This window comes from Delphinapterus leucas, chromosome 2 (genome assembly GCF_059928025.1).
Source record: "Delphinapterus leucas isolate spDelLeu-1000000601 "Yukka" chromosome 2, BTC_Dleu_Yukka2, whole genome shotgun sequence".
Taxonomy (NCBI): domain Eukaryota; kingdom Metazoa; phylum Chordata; class Mammalia; order Artiodactyla; family Monodontidae; genus Delphinapterus; species Delphinapterus leucas.
The window spans coordinates 168,920,718-168,945,056 of record NC_143130.1 but is presented as its reverse complement, the minus strand read 5'-3'; the positions used below and the strand labels follow the sequence as shown (position 1 = coordinate 168,945,056).

At 37.5% G+C, this 24,339-nt stretch overlaps 1 protein-coding gene across 3 annotated transcripts in view; it reads left to right on the top strand.

The window, feature by feature from the left end:
• The first annotated feature begins 424 nt into the window (after positions 1-424).
• The window catches only part of PPP4R3A (protein phosphatase 4 regulatory subunit 3A), a 39,399-nt gene continuing 15,484 nt past the window's right edge, over positions 425-24,339 (top strand). For all 3 annotated transcript variants that reach the window (XM_022576272.3, XM_030761934.2, XM_089908121.1), the window contains exons 1-6: positions 425-947; positions 12,869-12,924; positions 15,941-16,039; positions 19,979-20,596; positions 23,746-23,823; positions 23,905-24,021. In XM_022576272.3, coding sequence (XP_022431980.2) covers positions 806-947; positions 12,869-12,924; positions 15,941-16,039; positions 19,979-20,596; positions 23,746-23,823; positions 23,905-24,021 — 1,110 coding nt within the window. In that variant the 5' untranslated portion in view covers positions 425-805. The remainder of the gene's footprint in view (positions 948-12,868; positions 12,925-15,940; positions 16,040-19,978; positions 20,597-23,745; positions 23,824-23,904; positions 24,022-24,339) is intronic.

Here is a 24,339-nt window from a genome sequence, read left to right as displayed (position 1 = left end):
CCGTCCGAAGCCTCCGCCGCTGCGAGGCTCGCGGCTTCCCTCCTGTCTCTTTAAATGGTGGGGCCAATGGGCCGCCCCTGCAGCTGCTACCGGGGTGGCCCCGCGCGCCGCCATTGAGGAGCGAACCAAGATGGCGGCGGCTTTGGCTCGGTGAGGAAGACGGAAGAGGCGACGGAAGAGGCGGCGGCGGCAGCGGAAGAGGCGGCGGCGGCGGCAGCGGCGGAGGGAAAGCGACTCCCAGTAGCCAAGAGCGCTCGTGCGCCAGGGGGCTCTCGGAGTCTCCCGCGTAGTGGTGGCAGCTGCAGCAGGACCAGGCGCCGGTCGGCTTCGGACATTTGAAGCAGGGGAGCGGAGCTCAGTCCCCGGCTGCGGTGGCAGGGCCAGGTATAAGGAAGGAAAACATGGCGGCGGCGGCCTGAGGAGGCGGCGGCGGCGGCGGCGGCGCGGGAAGCAGCTTCACGGAGATCATGGCGGAGGCGGGAGCAGGGCAGTGAACGGCGCCGCGAGTTCCTAGCGCGGCGGGGCGGGAGGCTGCGAAGCGCTGCGCGGCCCCCTCTGGGCGGCCGGCCTCGCCGGGCCTGGACAATAGCGCCGAGGAGCCGGAGGCGAGGAAAGGCGGGGGCCAGAGCTCAGGCCCGGCGGCGGGCCATGAGGGCGGCAGCGCGGCCCCGGGGCGGCCAGCGGCGGCAGTGAGGCCGGGGAGCCCTCCGCTCGTGGGCGTCCTCTCGCCTCGGCTCCCGCCTTCCCCGGACCCCCTTCCCGGGCGACTCCGGCGGGGCCTTTGCCCCGGACCCCGGGCGGCACGATGACCGACACCCGGCGGCGGGTGAAGGTTTACACACTCAACGAGGACCGGCAGTGGGACGACCGGGGCACCGGGCATGTGTCGTCCGGCTACGTGGAGCGGCTGAAGGGCATGTCCCTGCTTGTCAGGGCCGAGAGTGACGGTGAGTGAACCCCTCGCGGCGGGACCCTCGCCTCGCCCCTGGGCCACCTGCCCGGTCCTGTGGGGCTAGCGGCTCTCTGCCTGAGAAGACGGAGGGGACGGACGCGGCGGCTTGGGCCGCGGCGGCCGCCGCCTCGGGGAAGGACGGGCCCCCGGGCCCCCGGCCCCCCTGTCCTCCCGGAGCTGCCCGGAGAGCGCTCCAAGTGTCTCTTTCTCTGAGTGCCCCGTCGCACTTGTGCGGGCACGGGCGGAGCCAGGCGCGTCTGAGCGGTGCCGCCGGGGCGTGTGCAGAGGTCGGGGGCCTGGGAGCGGGAGTCCGGACCGTGCAGTTACTTTGCACAAGAGTGACCTTGAGAAAGCTACTGATCAAACCGATCTTCTGCCTTAGTTCAAGCTTCTGTAAAGCAGCCATGAAACTTTTCTCGGAGCTGAGAAAGTTCTTAGCTGTTTAACTTTTTGGAGCATAAACATTTTGTTGTGCTTTTCTTTTTCTTCTTTTTTGTTTTTTAACGTATCATTGCTGCATCTTTCCGATCCTGTTGCAGGTTGGCAACCTTGGTTCTGGATCTGGCAACTCTGCACTCGGCAGAGGAAGTGCTTCTTTGCCGTGAGAAGAGAGATTTGTGTTCCCGCAGCGTTAGTTGTCTTTTTTATTAGAAATGCAGAACTTTGTGTGTAGTTTCACTGGGTAAACACCCTGCAAGTTTGGAATCATTTTATCCGAGCATTTTATCTGTTGCTTAAATGTATATTCATAATTTGGTTCAGCTAACAGGTGGGGAGAAGTTGGCAGAAACCTTTAAAACCTTTCGAATCTGCCCTAGGGATGCATGTGTTTCACATATTTTGAAACAGTCCTTCAAGTTCAAAGACCACGTTGATTGAAGATAAGTGTTTCACATTTTTAAAGACTTAACGCAGTTTAGGGATTGCCACTTCCTCCGGTGGCGTACCATGAATTTCCCTTAAAATGTTCATATCAGGTAAAACTTTTTTCAAAATAGTTCCTTCTGAATTTGAAAATCTGCCTTGTAACGATAGCCTATAATTTTATGGTAGCTAACTGAGTTTATTACGATTGTAGGTCTGTATCTAAATTATTACAAACTCATTTCAAGGACCTTTAATTGGACTTCCTACCCAGAACTCCAATTCCACGGAAAACAAATAAGACTCACCATTCTGTAATTGAAGACTGTAGGGACATTGCTTTTCAATTTGAATTGAAAGAAAAATGGTAACTTGGAGTAAAATGCCCACAGATTACTTTATAAGCCTTACCAAAATAACTTAAAACTGGAGAAAAATTATTTTTCCTTGGAGGCATTTAAAGGGTTTTGAACACATTGGGTAAATTTTTCTGAGGCCTATATTATTTGTCTCTTAAAATACAAGCTTGAATGTGAAGTGTTAGTGTACTTTTCTGTATGACTATCATATAGTAACCAACTATTCTAACCTCTATGTTTTTGCTTGTTTGGAAAACTTTACATAGTGAGTTGGAAAGTATAGGCTTTATAGGTTCAGTTAATCATGTGTAGATGTGAGATGAATTCTTTGAAACCTCATAATAATTTGAAATAAAACATACCTTCACATCACGTGTTTAATTGGACTCATTATACAAAGTTCTTTGTTTAAAGTATTTTTAAGCATTAAGTCTTAACGTCATATTGTCATAGGGAATCATACTCTTCTAACACAATAATATAGGAATCCGGGTTTTTTCCATTTTTATCTAATAGGGAAAGAGCTGAAATAAACTGACTGTCTCCTTGTTAAATTTATAAGTTGTTAGGAAAACTAAATTCAAAGAGTAGGCTTAGAAAATTCCAGGATACTTGTAAAATACTTTGTAAATAATCTTTAATTTGACGATTTATGGGGGGTCTTTTTCCTAACAGGAAAACTCCAAATAGGAATAATAGTCAAAATTTATTGAGTGTCTACTGTGTGCCGGAGATTCTTCACTTGTATCCTCTGGTGTCCTCTTGGTGTAGGTACTGTTATTAGCCATATTTATAGATCAGGAAACTGAGGCTCAAAGAAGCTAAATAACTTAAAATCACATAGCTAGGTTAAAAAACAAGGAAGATCAGTGTTTGAACTGAGGTGGGGGAGAGGTGTCAGGGATTGAATAAGACTTGTAGACTATGACTTGAAACTAGTATTATGAATTATTTAATTAACATCATTAACTGTTAATAGTGTGTTTTTAAACCCCCATATTATTGTCTACTTGTATTTGCTGCTTTATACTTAGATTCAAGGTTCATTTCAAAGAAAGTGAAAACAATTTTTAGCCTAAAGATATTTAAAATTATAGTTTATCTCCAAGCCACATGTGGGAGTTTTGTATTGGCTGCTAGCTTGGATTATCCATTATTGGGTGCTTCCCTCATTTTCCATTACAGGATAATTGAGAATTTTCTTTTTATTGCGATGGGCAAAATGGAAAGTTGTTTCTGGTTTTCCATAAAATGAGTCATTTATCTTGTTAGAGGAGCATATACACTTATCTGAAAATCAGGAATGAAATTTCTGAATGGAAGTATTTGTGTCTTCCCTGTTACAGGGCATAGGTGTCTGGGTAAGTATGCCCTTCCCCTCTGGAGCTGAGTGCTTGGCAAATCTGTAGCTCTCCTAGCCTTGGAGGAGAGATGTCCCACTAAGTTACTGAGCCCATTTTCTGGATTGCATCCTTATTCAGTAGGTTCCTACTGGCAGATATGTTGTAGGAACATATCTTTTTTTAAAAACGAAGGTAGATTACCTCATTACCTCATAGCCATGTACCTGCAAAGTTCCATCCTCCAATAAAGATTACTTAGTTATTGTTTTTTTTCTTCTCCCAGTTTATGCTGTCCCTGTTAGGTTGGTGAAGTGAGGGTAATGATGTCATCCTTTACTTACTCTCTCACTTTATGTTCAAATCATTCTACTTGTTTCCTCCATTATTATTTTTACCACCTCCACCTGCCAATTTTAGAATTGATAAAGTAAAGAAATTGGAATTTCTCCACACACTGAAGGATGTCTTTGAACATAAAATCATGTCTATACTCTTTATTCTGGATTACTTTGCCAATCATCAAGAATAGTGTTCTTGGGGCTTCCCTGGTGGCGCAGTGGTTGAGAGTCCACCTGCCGATGCAGGGGACGTGGGTTCGTGCCCCGGAGCGGCTAGGCCGGTGAGCCATGGCCGCTGAGCCTGCGCGTCCAGAGCCTGTGCTCCGCAACGGGAGAGGCCACAACAGTGAGAGGCCTGCGTACCGCAAAAAAAAAAAAAAAGAATAGTGTTCTTATATTTGGTTTTCACCTTAAGTTTTATAAAGTATTTTTTACGTTTCATAATGGTTTTAATTCTGACTTGTCTAGTCAAAGTTAAAAAGATTTCATTTTCACTGTTATTTGAGGCACGAAGAAATGAGACATGGGGAAATGTTTTATTCAAGGTAGTGCTGCTAGCTAATGGTAAAAACTGGAATCCTGTGCTTCTTCCTCTTGATAGAACTTGGTTGTAGATCTGCCTCTACTCCTACTATAAATAGAAAAGGAGGTCAACAGTTTGGGTAGGAGAGTCTGTTTTGTTTTGTTTTGGCTGCGGTGGTGAGAAATAAACAGAGATAGCATCAGCATTTTTTATGTTATTCTTATAAATCAGTAAGTAGTATATAATCTTGCATATAGTAAGCACTCCAAATTTAGCTACCAAGAAGAACCCAGTGTCAGTACTGGGAGAAATATTTCACTTTGAAAAGTTGATATAAATGTGCTTTTTTTCTCCTGTGTAGACCTACTTTGTGGAAAATTAATAGGCTTAGGATAACCAAACCCTTATTTTTCATCTGTTGCGTGTGATAGCTTTTGAAAGTTTGAGGGCCGTTGGCTACACTGGGTATACCTGATGGGGTTGGAGTGTAGTGAAGGCTTGACACAGGGGTGGGACCTTTTAACATAATGCTACCAAGTTTTTTTTTTTCCCAGGCCTTCATTTTAGGTTTTAAATGCCATGTGTAATCTGTGGTCCACAAAATTGGGAGGGAGGGACCTGGAACAGAGACCTGCTATGGGTTTGAAACATACACTAGTCTCCTATCATCATTAAATTTTGGACTTCCATTAATTCATTTTGATGGTGTTTTCTTTCTCCTAAGGAAGCATAGTACCTAAGCTCTTGCCCTTAGCTTTGACCGTTGATAATCTCAATATACTGGAAAAGCCAGTATATTGCCAGTAAGATTGAACTGGTTACTTAAGAGCAGCAGACCTGGAAGCTCTTCATTCTGAAATCCTTAAGTATTTATCCAAATCTGAACTAAGGTCAGGATCTAAGTTTCTTAACCGCAAACCAGATACTCCCATATTACCGGAATCTGATTGATTGGTTGGTATTGAAAATAAAGCCATAAAATTATAGAAACTATAGTATTATCATTTCTCCAGTGAAGGGAATTGATATCTTCTGAACAAGTGAATTTTCCAGCTAAATTAAACTGTGTAACAAGATTTAAAAATCTCAACAATTTTCATGGAATATTTCCTAAATACTATATATTAGAAGGTTTTTCTTAGGCAGTCTAATGAGCCTGTGTTGGTTAGCCTTTTATTTGTAGTGTGTTTCTGGATCATTGTTATCAGTACTAATTTTTCTACTATTCAAGATTATAGTGATGCCAGGGAAATGGTATTCTGATCATGCTGTTAAAGAAAAGTATTGAGTGCTGGTTATGTGATAGGTTCTGGGGTAGGCGCTTTAATATAAAATTTCAGTTAATATTCAAAAGCAACCCTAAGAGGTATTATTTTTTTCTAACCATAAGTCTTGGTGCATTGATTCTTTGATTGGATAGTTCTGGGGTCTTTTTTTCCTGTACCCAGCCGGAAATCTAGACTTTTTTTTTTTTTTTCCAATGTAAAATCTTTCCATTATAAAAGATTTGCATGAATTTTGTGTTTGAGTATGTTTGTTAGAACTAGGAATCAAACAAGCTGTCTGCTGGCTGGATCTATACTACAGGCACTAGTTTTAAGTTCTCTGATTTCAACTCTTCAGATGAGACTTCATTCTGCATGTACTAACTACCCTCCCCCTATCCCTGGAGGTGTTTGTTTTGTTTTAATAGGGGTGTATTGGGGGGTTGCAGCAGGATACTAGAAAAGTTCAAGAGGAACCAAGATGTGAAGTAGGGAGGGAACGTTTTTAATGACCTAATTGTTTATACTCATAATTGTACTGTTTGTTTTATGGTCACTTTTTCTTGCTATCAGTCTATGACAGCTTTACCTGTAGTTGTCTTGGTGATGTTATGAGTGGCATTTCCCCTTCTTTACCATTGTCCCCCCATTTCCTGAGTGTACAGATCTCCTTGTTATCAGTATATTTGGGGCCTCTGTTTGTGTCAGGATATACAGATCTATCTCATCTAAAACTAGCATAGTATTCCACTGTATATATTGAATTCACACAGTACAGTGTTGGTGGCATAGAGTAACATTTCTCAGATTTTTTCCCTCAGGATACCTTTATAGTACTAAAATTGAGGATCCCTAATAGCTTTTGTTTATGTTTAAATAAAAAATATCTATTGATATTTAGCATATTAGAAATTAAAATAAGACTTTAAAGATCTTTTCTAAAGCAAAATTCAGTGACAAGAATGTCACTGTTTTACAGTTTTACAAATCTCTTTATAATGTCTGGTTCAATTTTTTTTAAAGTGTTCTTTTCTGCTTCTGCATTCAATCTGTTGCACTATCAGTGTAGACACTGTGAGAAAAATAAGAATGAAAATGGCAAATAATCTCTTAGTAATATTATGAAAATAGTTTTGATTTTTCTAGGCCTCTTGAGATCCCCACACTCTCCAGCTGGCTCATACATTGTTTCTAGTTTTTTTTTGCCTTTACAAACACTGCTAATGACATCTGTATTCATATACTTGGCACCTGTATGAGGGTGTAGGATAATTTCCTAGGATTGTTGGACCAAAGAGTAGTATGTGTTCAGAAGCTTTGTAGATAAAGGCAAATGACCCTCCAAAAAGGTTGTGCTGATGTTCAGTTTGGGTAATAGTAAATGAGAATTAAGGACCCTCTTTATTTTTTGAAGAAGTATATGTGCAAATATGGCCTTGCACGCCTGTCAGAATCTTGGGGATGGACTCTGACAAGCATTTGCTGTGCAGGAGTATTCTTTAGTTCACCTGAGCGTGGCTGATTTTGCTAGTGGTCTGAATGATAGATTCTGCAGTGACAAACTTAATTACATGTATTGATGCATTCCCCTTAGCTACATCAATCTCTCGATTTTTGTGTTTCCATATTTCCTTCCCAGTCATTCAGGTGGGAAGTGAGAAGGCCTTTCTCAAGTCTTGATATTGGGGTTTGCTATGTAGGCTTGTCTTTCTCTTGTCTGTGTGAGTGTCTTTCTCAGACGTGTGAGGAGATTGTGTCATGGTGGGGGGTGGGGGTGAGAATGAATTCCTCTTGGAGGATAAAGGCATCTATTTCATTGGATAGGATGAATGTGTTCCTCAAATAAATTGGGGTGGGGGGCTGTTTTACGTATGTGTTTCAGCTACTAAGATATACTGGATCTACCCATTACCAAAAGCATTGTGTTCCCCTTAATGAGAACTTTAACTCCCTTGATGTCATTTAAGGTCTCCTATTAAGGAACATTTTCCTCATTTCTCCCCTTGTTATCTCTGCTACCATGATAAATGCCTCACACCTACAGTTGAACTCTACATCCCCTTCCATACCCACTTATTACTGGGATGGAACTACAGTTCCCAGTACTGTAGCTGTAGCAATTGATAACAAATAAACTTGTTGGGGGGAAGGATTGTGTAAATGCATATTAACACTCAGCTGGATCTTTTTCAGTTGATTGGATAAGTGCTTATAACTTTATTCAGTAGAAACTATGAGATGGGAGTGGGGAACCTAATAGATGGACTAGGAATAAAACTAGAAATGTGTCTTTTCATTATTATCTTACTTAGCCCCCCAGTTAAAAGGCTGTTTCCCATATTCCAGCCTCTACAGCCTACTGACATCTTGGGGAACATGGTATTTGGGGACCAGAGCTGGACTTCCTAAAGTTATATCTTAAGACTAAAACCATTGGATATGGCTGAAATGGTTTCAGGTGAGATTCTTCCCCCTGACATCTTGAATGGCCCAGGAAAAAGAAAAACTTACCAGAAGCTTCTAGTATGTGCTTATTCTTGTTTTAGCCAGCATTTCGGAAGGGAACACTTCATACTTTGAATTTGTGATTGATTTTTCCTTTCTAGTCATCCTAACACTGTAACACTACCGAGTTTTGAAACAAATGCAAAAAAAAAAAAGGGCAAAAAAACTTGTACTCAAAAAATAATAGTTGGTGTTGGTGTTTTGTTTTAGCAGTTGCCAAGTCAGGTGTGTGGGTTTTTTTGTTTTATTTTTAAATTATTTATTTTTGGCTGTGTTGGGTCTTCGTTGGAGTGTGCGTGCTTCTCATTGCCGTGGCTTCTCTTGTTGCAGAGCACAGGCTCTAGAGCGCAGGCTCAGTAGTTGTGGCGCACGGGCTTAGTTGCTCTGCAGCATGTGGGATCTTCCCGGGCCAGGAATTGAACCTGTATCACCTGCATTGACAGGCAGATTCTTAACCACTGCACTACCAGGGAAGTCCCAGGTGTGTGTTTCTTGAAATCACAACTTGAAGTGATAGCTCCAGCCCCATGGTGTGTGTCATTTTACCCCTTCTCTTAAACTTAAAAAAAAAAACTTTTAAAGTATAATACATCAAAAAGGTACACAAATCATAAGTATTCAGCTTGATGAATTTTTCACAAAATAACCAGCACAAAGACGAAGAAACAACATAACCAGCACTCCGGAAACCTGCTTCATGTCTCTCTTCAGTCACTCTCTCTCCCCTTCCCCTCAACAACCTAACTTCTAACACCATAGATTAATTTTTGCCACTTTTTGAACTTCATGTAAATGGACTTATGGTATATACTTTTGTCTGAGGCTTCTTTCATTTATGTTTGTAAGATTCATATACATTTTTGCATTTACATATATTTGGTTCATGCATTAACATTGCTGAATGATATTCCATTGTATGAATATTTACACTTTAGCTTTTTTTAAACAGAATTCACATGCCATCTCATTCAAAGTGTATATAGTTCCGTATTGTCTAGTATATTCACAGGGTTATGCAACCATCACCACAATGAGAGACCATTTTGTCCTCTAAAAGAAATCGTGTACCCATTAGCAATCACTACCCATTTGTTCCCCCTTCCTCGCAGTCCTAAACAGCCACTAATCTACAAATCCTCTAAATTTGCAAATTCTGGACCATTCATATAAATGCAGTCCTAAAACATGTGGTTCTTTGTAACTGGCTTCTTTAACTTATGTTTTCAAGGTTCAGTTACAGCATGGATCAGAACTTCATATCTTTGTATAGCCGAATAGTATTTCATTTTATTTACCCGTTCATCAGTGTTTGGACATTTGGATTGTTTCCACTTTTTTGCTGTGTGTACACAAATTTGTGTGGGCAGATGTTTTCGTTTCTCTTGTATGTACCTAGGAGTGGAATTGCCCATAACTCTCTCTTTTTGAGGAACTGCCAAATTTTTCCAAAGTAGATGTCTTTTTACATACCTACAAGAAAAATGTATGAGGGTTCCAATTTCTCCACCTGGTTGCCAGCTCACGTCATTGTGTGTCTTTGATTATAGGCTTCCTAGCTGGTGTAAAATGGTTATCTTTTTGTGGTTTTGGTTCACATTTCCCTAATGACTAAAGGCGGTGAGCTTCTTTTCATGTTTATTTTCCATTTGTATATCTTCTTTGGAGAAATATCTATTCGGATCCATTGCCCATTTTTAAATTGGGTTATCTTTTTATTATTGAGTTGTAAGAGTTCTGGATGCAAGTCCCTTATCAGATATATGATTTCCAAATAATTTTGCACATTCTGTGGGTTCTTTTCACATTCTTAATGGTATTGTTTGTAGCATTTTTTATTTTTGTTTTTAATTTTGATTATGTCCAGTTAGCATCATTTATCAATGATGTCTGATTTTTTTCCTTTGTGCTTTTGTGCAGTTTGACTTTTAAGGTGGCATTACTTAGTTTGGTTCTATGACATTAGATCTCTTGCATCTTCTGAAATATGTTATAAAGTAATCCATTTGTTTCACTCTATTATTTATGTAGTTTTCTGCGGATTGATTGTTTTTTGAAGACATGATATATTTCAAAGTAGGGTTTTTGGAATGTATTTTCTCATAGAAACATGTTTTGAATATGATTATATGCCATGACTCATCTTTTAAAAGTTTGATCCATAATGTACTTGACATACTTTGTGATTTCATTGGGAAATAATAGGGTGCAATTTTTGTTTTAGTAATTAAACAACAAACAGTGAAAGAATATTTACAGAGATAGTTGGAAATTTTAATACTTTTAAGGGACTCTAGACATTGAGTTCGTTTGCTTGCTGCTTTTTCTTCTTATAAATATATCACTAGACAGCTCTTAGTAATTACCGAAATAAAAATTCGATGATTGTGCATAAAGAAAATTAAGGGGCACTGGAAAATTTATTTTGATTATTGTGGCAAAAGTTGGAAAAATGGGAAGAAGAGTAATCAGGCTTCCTCCAGAATGTGAGAATATTTGTCTGAACCTCAGTGAGCCAAAAATAGTAAAAAGAAAAGAGCTTAAAGAAATGGGGTGTTGGGAGTACAGGAGGAGAAAATAGGGAGACTGTTTAGTTACCTTAAGTACAGAAAGGGTAAGAGACAGATTTTGGATTAAGCAGTTCACCTGTGCTATACACTGGAAAGATTCAAGTAAAGTGGGAAGCTTTCTTGTGCACAAGGTGTTTGCAAATTAAGTCACTGCAGCTTGGCAAATGCTGGTATTTTACTATATATATTCAATATCACTGAGCATCATTACTAGCACATGGTAGTGAATGATCAGTAAATTACTAACACGGGGCAGTATCATAAACTTAGTAAACAAATTTTAACGTAAAGGCAAAACTAGTCAAATTTGGAAATGTTAAGAGTGCCCTTTTCTCAAGTGTCTAGCCACTATTTGGAATGGATAAAGCAACTGTTAAATGTAATATGAGAAGAGTTGAAAGCTTTGGATGAGAGACAGCTTCAGAGAAAATGCTTTTTCTCAAGTATTTTGGGTCAGAACTTGGCTTTAAACTGGAATTGGTTGAGGAGGGGAGAGGTATACATTTAGTCTTAAAATTTGCTCATTGTGGAGACATACAGATGGCCAACAGGCACATGAAAAGATGCTCAACATTGCTAATTATTAGAGAAATGCAAATAAAAACTACAATGAGGTACTACCTCACAGCAGTCAGAATGGGCATGATTAAAAAGTCTACAAATAACAAATGCTGGAGAGGGTGTGGAGAAAAGGGAACCCTCCTGCACTGTTGGTGGGAATGTAAATTGATACAGCCACTATGGAAGACAGTATGGAGGTTCCTTAAAAAACTAAAAACAGAGTTGCTATATGATCCTGCAATCCCACTCCTGGGCATATAGCTGGAGAAAACTAATTTGAAAGGATACATGCCCCCCAGTGTGCATAGCAGCACTGTTTACAATAGCCAAGACATGGAAACAACCTGTCCATTGACAGGTGAATGTATAAAGATGTGGTACCTGTATACAATGGAATACTACTCAGCTGTAAAAAAAAGAGTGAAACAATGCCATTTGCAGCAACATGGATTGACCTAGAGATTATCATACTAAGTGAAGTAAGTCCGACAGAGAAAGACAAATACCATATGATATCACTTATATGTGGAATCTAAAATATGACACAAATGAACTTATCTATAAAACAAACAGACTAACAGATATAGAGAACAGACTTGTGGTTGCCAAGGGGGAGACGGGGTAGGGGAGGGAATGAGGGAATGGATTGGGAGTTTGGGGTTAGCAAGTACAAACTATTACATACAGAATGGATAAACAACAAGGTCCTACTGTATAGCACAGGGAACTATATTCAGTATCCTGTGATTAAACCATAATGGAAAAGAATATGAAAATGTGTGTGTGTGTGTGTATATATATATATATATATATGTATGTATAACTGAGTCACTTGGTTGTACAGTAGAAATTTAACACAACATTGTAAATCAACTATACTTAAATAAGTTTTTTTTTTATTTTATTTTGCTCTTTGCCACAAAGCAGTAGTTATTTTCTAATACCTTGAGTCTTACAATACTGCCGGGGAAAAACAGAAATGTGCAAATTAGCTTATTCTGAGAAGTAAATTGATAATTTGAAGATGGAGAAGTGTGATTTCTGTATTAAACAGAAATATAAGACTTTCTGAAGGTGAATCATAATGTGGGGATGTACTTGGGCAATGGATCATATCCTTGATGTTTTCAGACTTTTACCAGTGAATTCTTATTTTCAGTCTTGAGAGAGACCAGATTTTATTTATAATGCTTATTTGCATGTTTTAAGTTATTTCTCTAAATAAATACTGTATATTTCTCTAAATAATACTGTATATTAGAGATTTAATCCCAGATCATCTGGCTTCACACTGTGCTGTTTCACTACCTTCTGCTGCCCAGGAGTTGTTAGATTTCTCTTCCCATCTAGTGCTCACTCTTTAGATGATCGTGTCTGTTTTGTTAAAAGTAAACATGTATAAAGCAAGCATTTCTTAGGTTACAGGCTATTATATTTAAATTTGTATTGTTTTAAAATAATATTTCCTCAACTGAAGTTGTATGTGCATCAGTCCTTCAAAAAAAGAAATGTGTGTGTATGTAAGGGAATATAATTTTGCTGCTTTACAGTTACATAATGGAATGTGTTTGTTTTTTTTCCTCTTTCCTAGGTTCTCTACTTTTAGAGTCCAAAATAAATCCTAATACTGCATACCAGAAACAACAGGTAAAATTTTGAAGATGTTCTTTATCTTGCATATTATCCTCTCGATTTGGTGATTAAATGAAAATTTGCCATCTGATTCCTTACAATGAAAATTTTGGAGTAGATTATAAGATGCTTTGCCAGTCGAATTCTAAAATCCAGTTCTACCAATCTCTGTATGTATAAAGCAATCATTTTAAATTAAAAAAAGAAAAACTTGCCTCAAGTTAAGCTAAGTTCTAGATATTTGACTAACTGAGCCTTATTCTCAAAAGTTAAAACCTAAAACGACACAGTTTTCTTGTTTCTACCTAAAGAGAATTTAAAAAGTGACCACTGATGGAATAATCAGCTACTAACGCAACTAAATGGTAGAAACTCCTTCCTTCACTGCTGTAAATGCTAGTGCAGGGGGAACATTCATATCTCTATACAGCAACTCAGTATAAATACGAATCTGATTTCTTATATAGCCTGAGTGGGACCTTATAATGATGTAAGTTTTTTAAGAACTTTCAATTTGAGTACACTCTCTTTCTTGTACCCTTCTGATGCAAGAGATATCTGAAAGTAAATCTCTCACTTAATACTTGCAAGCACTGTCATCAAAATTGGTATTTATTCAGAATATACCCATGTAGATAATACTGAGTGCTTTACAAAGCCAATGAAATCAGTATCGGTTCCCTCACTGCCCTGAAGATGCATATATAAAATAACTTAAAGTAAAATACACTACCAACACATTTATATAACTTTATAAATATATAACTTTATAAATAAATTATAAAGTGCTTTGCTTCATCATTGACCATCAAAATACTACTAGAGGCAAGTTAGTTTTATTTTGCACATAAGATGATGCCTAAAGATTGTGGCTTGCTTGAGGTCACACAGATAGTACATAGGAAATCGGATATTTACTCCTAAATTTATATAATGGTGATTTATTTGTCCAACAGGTATTGGTACAATATGAAATATTTTCTTGATGGTCACTGGTCTGTTAAATTCACTTTGTTGCATTTGGTGTTCTTAAGAAAACTCTCAGGTTAGATTGCAATGGCTGGAGACTAGAGTATTATTTGGTTTTGATATTCTATACATAAATTAACATTTTGAGTTTTCAGTCAGCTGAAGAGTAAAAGTACATCCTAAGAAAAAGAAAAGATCAAGTCTATTTTGAGGATGAATGAACAAATCTATATGTCTTAACCTATAGGCTGTTGGATGATAAGCAAGCAGGATGATTTGGTGAAAATTAGGCTCTTCAAGGAAAACAGAAGAGTAATTCCTAAAAATTTTCAAACTTATGAATTTGTCAAATGGATAATTAAGAGCGTATTTCTATCTGTGCCCTGATTTAAGCCTCCAAATGATTCTGAATATACATTGTAACAGAGTAGTTGCTTACAATTGTCTTAAACTTATCTTATTACTAATGTGATAGTGGTTTTAGACTTCTTCCAATAGATCTTACCTTATTAATGGTTTTCAAAACAGTATGATCCCATTTATTTAAAGATGAAACTGAGGCCAACAGACTAATTTCTGACATGTTGATCTTACAATGTTAATGTAAATTATTTTGAGCTGGAACAGCTACTCAGTCACTGGAACAGATTGCTTGCCTGGGATCTATGATCTCTTGAAGTTCTTGAAGATAATAAAAAGGGGACTTTGAGCTCTTTTTTAGAATTCTGAGTAAGATTTGCAGATTTATCCTCTTAGTAATGCTGCACAGCCTGATCAGAGGATTGTTTATTTACTTCTGGCGGGCATCACTTTAGTTCAGTAAGAGACTATTGGTCTCATGATTGACAGTTAAATAATTGACTGAACAGAGTAAATATGCAATTTAGCAGACAAATTTTTAAACATGGGATCCATTTGTGTACAATAAGCGGTGTCCTTACGAGGTACTGAAAAGTATTAGAAATTACATAGATCTTTTAAGATAGCTTAAAATATAGTCATGTTTCCTCCTCAATACAGGAACTTCTATCATTTCAATAGATGCTCAGCCAGCCTTGGCTTGGCTCCTTTCAGTTACTTATTAGATTAAATTATTTTTCTTTATATTGTGTTCACATCTAATTTCTACTCCTAATTTGTCTCTTTGGACCAGTTTGAAAAAGGCTACATGGTAGCTGTTACATTAGGCTTCGTTTTCAAATGTAACTCTCCCTAGTGCCATTCAGAAATTCTTAATATGATTCATAGATCCCTCTGGAAGGCTCTTTTTTGAAATGGTTAATTGCTATGAAACAGTGTATGTGTTTATTTATAGTGAGTAATTTCAAAAAGATACCTTAGACCCTGTAAATATACCATGCATATTGTAGAATACAGACTATTTGTACTACAGGAAATATAAAGTGGTCTTGGTATTATAATTGTAGTGTCTTGCTGAGATTACATCTTAGTAAAAACTGTTGAACTGTTTATTAAACTATCATTAAAAAAACAAAAATTGGTATGAAATGAATAAAAGGGTGGTAGGTGGTAGGAGCATCTTGCTTCTTGAACTTTGGTGAAAGTTAAAAAACCTCTGTCCAGGTAAATGCTCACGTTACAAATTTAGCCAATAATTTCAAGGGCGTCATGGGCCTCAAGTGCCCCAGGTAAAGAACACCCGATACTGAAAGTTAGAGAGGAGGAGGAGCAACTATGTTTATTAATCACATCCTCCTGACACGCCCTTGCTACTGAATACTCAGGACTTCCTCTTTGAGCATTTTGACTAGAGCATAAAATGTAACTTAATGTGCAAGCAAAGGATTGATATAATGTTTAGTTTGTATTTTTTGATATATTTAGATTATGGGCTCAATTTGTAGTGCTTAAGGAGAATGTTTTCATTTTATAGATTGGATAAAGTGAAGTGCAAAAAGGCATTGGAAATTACTGACATCAGTGTTACAAAAAGTAAAAATGAGTACTGTTCTCAATTCCCTATTGCTTTGTTCATTTGCCTTATACTTTGAAGTAGTTTGTGGTAATATATGTTAATCATTCAGACTTCTTTTCTCTCAAGGACACTTTGATTGTGTGGTCTGAAGCAGAAAATTATGACTTGGCCCTTAGCTTTCAAGAAAAAGCTGGATGTGATGAAATTTGGGAGAAAATATGTCAGGTAATTTTAAAAATCAGAAAATCAACATGCTTTCTTTTTAAGCATTTTGTTTTTTGCTGTGCTTTATGCTAATGCCCCAAATTTTAAATAGACACATTTCATATAGATCTTCTAAATTCACTGCTGTCTGTGAAAAAGCTTGATTAATAGGAAAGTACAGTTTATTGACATTAATCTACCCAGCCCAGACCTTTTCTGAACTCCAGAGTTTTATATCCAGCTGCCTTTGAGAGCTCCTCCATGAGTGCTAACTAGCATCTCAAATTTAATAGTCTAAGACTGAACGTAATCTCACCGAGATTTGTTCATTCTCCTAGCTCTCTCTCTCATCTCAGTAAGTGCCACCCAGTTGCTGAAGCTAGAAACGTGTTTATCCTTCCTTCATCTTCTATATCCATTCAGTCCCTCAATTGTAAGTCTTAAATGCATTCACTTATCTTCATTTTCATTGCTGTTAGTTTACTAAGCCACCATCATTGCTTGCCTGGTTTATTGCTTTCATTCCCAAATCTGTACCACAGCTGGAGTGATCTTTTTAAAAATGCAAGCCTGATCGTGTTACCCCTTGTTCAGTAACTTCTTATGGCTCTTGACTATCTCTTCAGTGTCATCATGCACGTTCTCAATTGATTCTGGAATTCCCTAGTGGTTCTAGTACCTCAGTCTAGTGATAAAGTCTCCACAGTCTTTTGAGAATGGTCATTTTTTATGTGCTCTGATGGCTAAAGCCACTGGTTCTTGTTATGGACTTATTTAGACCATTACATCCTAAGGATGCTTTCTCTATCTTCATGTTTATTTTATCTGGAGAATAAATAACTTTCAGGAGATTCTTTAATTCATTGGTTCTCAAGGTGTGGTCCTCAGACCAGCAGGATGAGCATGACCTGGGATCTGATAGAAATGCAAATTCTGAGACCCCCATCCCAGATCTACTGAATCAGAAACTATGAGTAGGTACCAGTAATTCTATTTTAACAAGCCCTCTAGGTCAGATTTTCTCTGTAAAGGGCAAGATGGTAAATATTTTAGGGTTTGTGGACCATACAGCTTAACAGCTATTCTGTTCTGCTGTTGTACTGTGAAAGTAGCCATAGATAACACGTAAATAAATGGACATCGTTCTCTTCCAGTAAAATTTTATTTACAAAAACAAGCGGTGGTCCAGGTTTGGCTCGTTTGTCAACGCCTGCTTCAGGTGATTCTGATGCACCCTGAAGTTTAAGAGCCACTGCCTTAGGAGAAGCCACAGTGCTCTTGAGGCACAGTTTCTCCTTAACTTGTAGAATTTATTTCTGCTATATAATTCTACTTAGCTGTGTTTTTCATAAATTAACCTGCCTGTTAAGCTGTCCCTTTCCTTCTCTTAACATGTGAAAAGCTAACATTTGTTTTTATGCTTTCTTCATGTTTTCTTTGCTTTCTGTCTCATACAGTTGTTTTTACAGCATGTTCCTCTAGATTTTTGTCATGTGGAGTTCTTCCATAGAAAGAGAAGAGATTAATGAGCTCAGGGTGGTGCTGAAAGCACCTGTTATTAAGAAAAATCTTGTTCTCTTTCACCTTTCTAAGATGAACAGTCCCACCCTGGACACAGTCTTTTATTGGGTCAGTATTTAACTCAGACCTGGACTCAATCTGTTAACCGTCATGCCTGGCTCTCCTTTAAAATTGTTGGGGCTTTATTATGCTTCTCCTTAGTCTGTAACACCATAAATTTTTCCGTCATTTTCTCTTGGGGCACAAGTAGTAGTACTTGTATACTTTGCTCTACAATAACTTTCCTGGGAATCACTGCCTACTTTGTTGTTCCTTTCTGATCTTCCCCTCCCAACTTTTACATAGTTTATGTTCAAGATGTCATTTCTCAATGACTCTTATGATCCCGATTGTACTTCTCAATTAATTTCTGTATCCTGGCTTATTTTAGGGAATTTACTGTATTTTGTTCTCTGAGACCTTATGTTTCTCTATTTCTTGAACTCATCATTTTTTGATCTAGAAACAACTAAAAAATCTCCACATTATCTAGTACTCTCCTTGATAGCAGTTATGTCTGGGTGCATCTCTTTTTCCTTTTTATATCTTTATGATCTTCACATTCTCATTTGCTTCATATCTGTCCAGATTGACTTCTGAGATTTATCCTTTCTCATAAGGAAAGCTCTCTCTTCTAGCTTAGTCTACTTTCCTTTTTAAATTTTCATTCTTCTATTGCTTCTCTTCTGAAAGTAAGACTGAAACATATTTGTCAGATTATTACAGTTTCACCATGTTTCCCTGAGAAGATCAAATTCCTAAACACAGGTCTTTTTGATTACCTGTTCAGCCTTCGTATTTGCAAATTAACTCCAGAAGATGGCATTTTTCACTATAATAAGGGCTCTCATCCCTTATCATTGGTTTTGTAACAAACCCCTACCATTTTTCTATAGGTAGAGCCATAGCTTGAATACTAGGAGTCTAAAGCTCTGATGAGATCTTACGTAATTTTTAAAAATCCAGGGCCAACTTGAGACCATGCCAGGTAAAAGCTGTGAATGTGCCTAGCCTCCTTTTAGTGGTGCTGTCCACTGGGTTAAGGTCAAGACGGTATTGCCTTGCAGCATTTTTCTAGACTTAGTCCAGGACTTCTTCCCTTCTAGTATCCATCAACATCTCTTAACCATGCTAAGCAATTTAAGTTTGTTGGTCATTTCATATAAGGCCTAAGTTTTCCATCCCTTTGCCATTCATCTTGGCCTTTTGGGCTGGTTTAGTGGCAGTGTCTCAAATTACAGGGCCAGGATAGCAAAACTCATTTCATTCCAAAATACGTCTTTGACCTTTTGTAAAAATTTTCTTTTACCTTAAAATGTATTTAATTGTGAAGACGTATAAGTTATCTTTTTATAATTAGAGCCCCTACACTGACATACAGTTGGGGTTTATGACAAACTTTAGAGCTTCTAGGGGATCATGAGAGGTATAGGTTTGGGTGTGTAGAAAGGAGAACTTCCATGGTTTGGTTACTTAACTTTAAGCAGGTATTCCTAGGGGATAGCTCTGCTACACATAGGTTGCAGTTACTTTTTATGTGGTTTTATTTTTGTGTGGGTGCACTTGTTTCCCACTCAGTTTTTCTTAATCATCATTTTGGGCTACCAACCAACATTTTCATACCAAATCAGTGACCTACTTTGGTCCAAAGCCAATTTGTAAATGCTCTTGGCCCTTGGTTTCTAAATTAACTAATATTTTTCTTATTGCTTACAATTATATATATTTTCTATGGTCACAGCATTTGTTTGAATTTTACTTAAACTTTGAAGAGTTCTGTGGCTCTACCAGAGCATAGTGCTAGGGGTGTTTCTGAGATTTGCCCTGGTCTGTTGGAAAAGAGGGCCATGGATATAAAATGTGAGTGGATGTTTTACCACTCTATATGTTATGCGTCTGCAGGGCACTGTAAGTCACAGTCACAATTAGTTTAGTGCATCTTTAGAATGTTTCCGTTGCTGGTAAACCTTGTACTTACAAGAAAGCTTACTCCATTTCTGAACTTTGAACTTCCTTCCTTAAAATCGAAAGTGTATGTTATTTGTAGAAATGTGTTTAGAAAAGTAGGCAATTGTGTCGAGCTTTGTTTTTTTTTAACATCTTTATTGGAATATAAATTGCTTTACAACGGTGTGTTAGTTTCTGCTGTATCACAAAGTGAATCAGCTATACATATATCCCCATATCCCCTCCCTCTTGCATCTCGCTCCCACCCTACCTATCCCACCCCTCTAGGTGGTCACAAAGCACCGGTGTCAAGTTTGAAGACTTAAAGTTTGTCTAGTCTTAAACTTGAAAATTACCATTAATAGTTTTCTTATAACATCTCTTGTATCTAAGAATACCATTTAGATTTGCTTTGATTATACTTTGTCAGCTATCATAAATCTTGTTTACTAGGTTCAAGGAAAGGACCCATCAGTGGACATCACTCAGGACCTTGTAGATGAGTCTGAAGAGGAGCGTTTTGATGATATGTCATCGCCAGGTTTAGAATTGCCATCTTGTGAATTAAGTCGCCTTGAGGAAATTGCAGAACTTGTGGCATCATCTTTACCTTCCCCCCTGCGTCGTGAAAAACTTGCACTAGCACTGGAAAATGAGGGTTACATTAAAAAGCTCTTAGAGCTTTTTCATGTGTGTGAGGATTTGGAAAATATTGAAGGACTGCACCACTTGTATGAAATTATCAAAGGCATCTTCCTCTTGAATCGAACTGCTCTTTTTGAAGTTATGTTCTCTGAGGAATGTATAATGGACGTCATTGGATGCTTAGAATATGATCCTGCTTTATCACAACCACGAAAACATAGGGAATTTCTAACAAAAACAGCCAAGTTTAAAGAAGTGATTCCCATATCAGATCCTGAGCTGAAACAAAAAATTCATCAGACATACCGAGTTCAGTATATACAAGACATGGTTCTACCTACCCCTTCAGTCTTTGAAGAAAATATGTTATCAACACTTCACTCTTTTATCTTTTTCAATAAGGTAGAAATTGTTGGTATGTTACAGGTGAGTTAGATCATTCTTTTTTTCCTACTTAAAAAGATACTGATTGCCTTCAGCAGAAATAATTTTCTGTTCCTTTTAGGCACACAAATTGAATTTTTAATTTTTGTCTAAAGGTATGTATTTTGGTGATATTACAAGAGATAATATATAATACTGTGGGACCAGAAGGTTGTGTTGGATTAGGGGTGATTAATTAAAAAAAAAAAATCTAGCTTGAAGAAATAGGAAAAGGATCTTAATGAAACACTTGAGTGTGGAATTTTAGGAATATTAATCTATCAGTTATGCATAGAACAGAATAGATTGGAAGATGAAAGAAAAATAAAAGAGAAGCCAAGAAATATGTCATTAAGTATAGAATACAAATTCTTTAGCATTTATACAACTCCCAGGTAATTATTTATTAGAGGTACAGCAGATGTTGGCAAGTTATAGCTGCATGTCTCCCTACCAAAAGGCATGCTTTTGTAATGGATGAGAGTGTGGGGAGGTTAGGCTTGAGTATGAGTTTCAGCTCTGCCTGTCACTTAATAGCTATGTGGCTTGGGCAACTTTCTTAATCTCTTAAAGCTTCAGCTTCCTGATCTTAAGGTTGGTGATATTAGTACCTACCCTATAAGGTCATCTGAAGATTAGATCAGATGCATGCCTATAAAGCATTGAACATGATACAAGACTCCTGAGTATTATTTTAAAGTATCTATTAATAATTGCCTATTAAACTCCAGATTTTCTTTTTATAGTATGCCCAGTCTCTCGGGTGTGGTGTGTTAGGGTGCTTGCATCAGAACTGCCTAGGATGCATCCTGGATTCTGCACATAGCACACAATCCAAATGTCTGAGCTGGCCGGTAATCTGCATTTGTAACACCCCCAAAGTTAGAGAATCTCTCAGTAATTTATCCCATGGTGCATGAATTAGTCTAGTCCAGTTGAAATATAAGTTTGCATAGTGCAAAGATTTGTGAGTTGCACACTTCCTGTGTGTTTTGTTTCTTTATGCTCAAGATGTTGTAACAATAACAGCTGTGTGATATGATTTGAAAGCTATTGTAAGACCTTACCTCAGATCTACAAATAAAATAATTATTTAAAACCTGGATTTGAATTAAAAAAAAAGAGGCAAATAAATGTCAGTAAGAGCTGCTTGGTAGCACGTTATGAGTAAAACAGTAAATTTAATTTTTGTCTATTCCTTTTTAGAAAATTGCTGTATTTTCAGTGACCCTGGTTTTATCACCTTAATATATATATATATATGAATTTAGATAGAAAAGTCAATTTTACCAAAACTGCTTTCCTGAAGCTAGTGATAAGTCCAGTTCACGTTGATTAATTTGACATGTTTTCCATTCATTTAAGACAGACAAATAACATAGGCAATACAGCCTGGTAAGTACAACAGTATTCCTTGACACAGTGTATTGTGATTGATAATGGAAGAAGAAGGGTGTTCTGGTACCAATTTTCATTTGTTCTTTGCTAAGGAACTAGTTTTTGCTAGCAACCTAATAGATCCTCTGTTCTGGTCTAGTTCTGATTCCTGGTCTCCTTGGATAGTCCTAAGCACTGCTGGTCCCTTTCTTCAGCTCCACATGGTTCTCATTTTGTTACATAGGGATTTGTCACTTCTTTGTTTTCTTGGTCTTCAGACCTGTAAAATGCCAGTTTTACTCATTAAGTATGAATAATTTCAAGTTGTTAAGTCTTTGTTTCCCTACAATACGCTCTGTAAAATGCAGGCTGCCAATGCTGTAGGTCTTTCTGTTTCTCTTGATGCTGAGCATTTATATTGAAAGTGCTGCTATGAAGGAAGGTGAGTTTTACACATTTTTTGACAAGGAGTAATTAAAGCAGGTTCTTACCTTGTACACAGTCATAACCCTTACTGTTGACTGATTCTTTGTAATACTGTTGAACCTTCTTAATTCTCTGTACTTCACAGCAGTTCATAGAATCTTCTTTAATCATTTGATTTCCATTTGGTGGATATATTATGTCTGAGATGGATCTTGATATTGGATGCCATTTGAGGTGTGGCCTATTTGTACACTGCAGAAAAAGTGAAGGTGGGAATAGCCAAACTAATTTAGGGTCACAGAAAATGTTTCTTGAGCACCTGCAGCAGTGAATAAGGGGTTTATAAACTAGTGGGAGATACACACATACATACATACATACACATACATATACATGTATATATATATATACACACACACACGCATACATATATACATTTAGACTTAGGCATGTCTGTAGGGCATGTAGTGTTGAATTGATTTCTACTAGCTGAGGTAGTATGGAATTAAAACAAAATCTTAACTAAAAATAGTGACAAAAAATTGAACAGGCAGTCAGGAAGGCTCTACCACCTACCTGCTAACTGTGATTGGGCATTGGGTAAATTTCTTAATCTGTCTCAATTATAAAATAAGGAGGTAAGATAAGATAACATATGAGGTTATTTCCAAGTTCTATACTCTAACTTTTACATGCCCAGATGAGTATCCTATGAGGGATCTTTTGAATCATTTCTAAAATAATTTAATACATTTTAATTTAACATAGAATAATTTAATAATTATTGTTATATGTCTGTAGGTGGATAGCTTCAAATAATAGATGTTTCTTTAAAAGTTCTGAATTTAGCTTTTTACATAATTGAATCATTTCTGGTTTTAAAACATGAAGGAAGTTTTATCTTTATTTGAGTGGTTGTAGAACGTTAACTTCTAAAGTTAAGATTATGAAACCCTATGAAAATCATGGGTCTACAGACCATGTTTGTTTTTGTAAATAAAGTTTTATCTGAACAGAGCCATACTTGTTCATTGACATTGCCTGTGGCTGCTTCCTACTATAACAGCAGAATTGAGTAGCTGTGGTGGAGTCCGCAAAGCCTAAAGTGTTTATAATGTGGCCCTTAACTAGACTTAAGAAATAGAGCCTTGCCGAAATATAAAGGATAATCTTTGTATAAATCCCCAATTTATCCTTTCATAGTTTTTTCCTTCTCTTTTAAAAAACAGCATTGCCAATACCATCTTCCCCTTTTCCAGTTATTGCGATTTATATCTTCTGTATTAGCGTTTTGAAAATATATTACACTCTTACTATTAGCATAATTAATTTATCCTTTGATTTCATAGGAAGATGAAAAATTTCTGACAGATTTGTTTGCACAGCTAACAGATGAAGCAACAGATGAGGAAAAAAGACAGGAATTGGTAAGAAATTTGATATTATGGAGGGCATGAAGCTAAAACAACACACCTTTTATATTCACTTATCCTTTTTCCTAATTTCAGGTTAACTTTTTAAAAGAATTTTGTGCGTTCTCCCAAACGCTACAACCTCAAAACAGAGATGCTTTTTTCAAGACTTTGTCAAACATGGGTATATTACCAGCTTTAGAAGTCATCCTTGTAAGTTTGTTTCTCCTTATACTTAATTACCATCATATTTTTAATCCACAAAATAGTATATTTCTTATGTAGCGTGCAACTGTTTGATTATAGCCAATATTCAGTATCAGTTGTGTATTACATAAAAAGCTATAAAATTCTAGTATTAGTCCTTACAGAGAGTACTGAAAGGGCACATACAGGAATTTTCCATATTTTTAATATCGATAATTTGTTAACTTGGCAGCCTATTAGTTGAAATGTTAAAGTAGAAAAAAAACAGGAGTAAAAGAAAGTATAACTTTATCCATAGAAAAAGAATTTTACATAAGCAGAGTT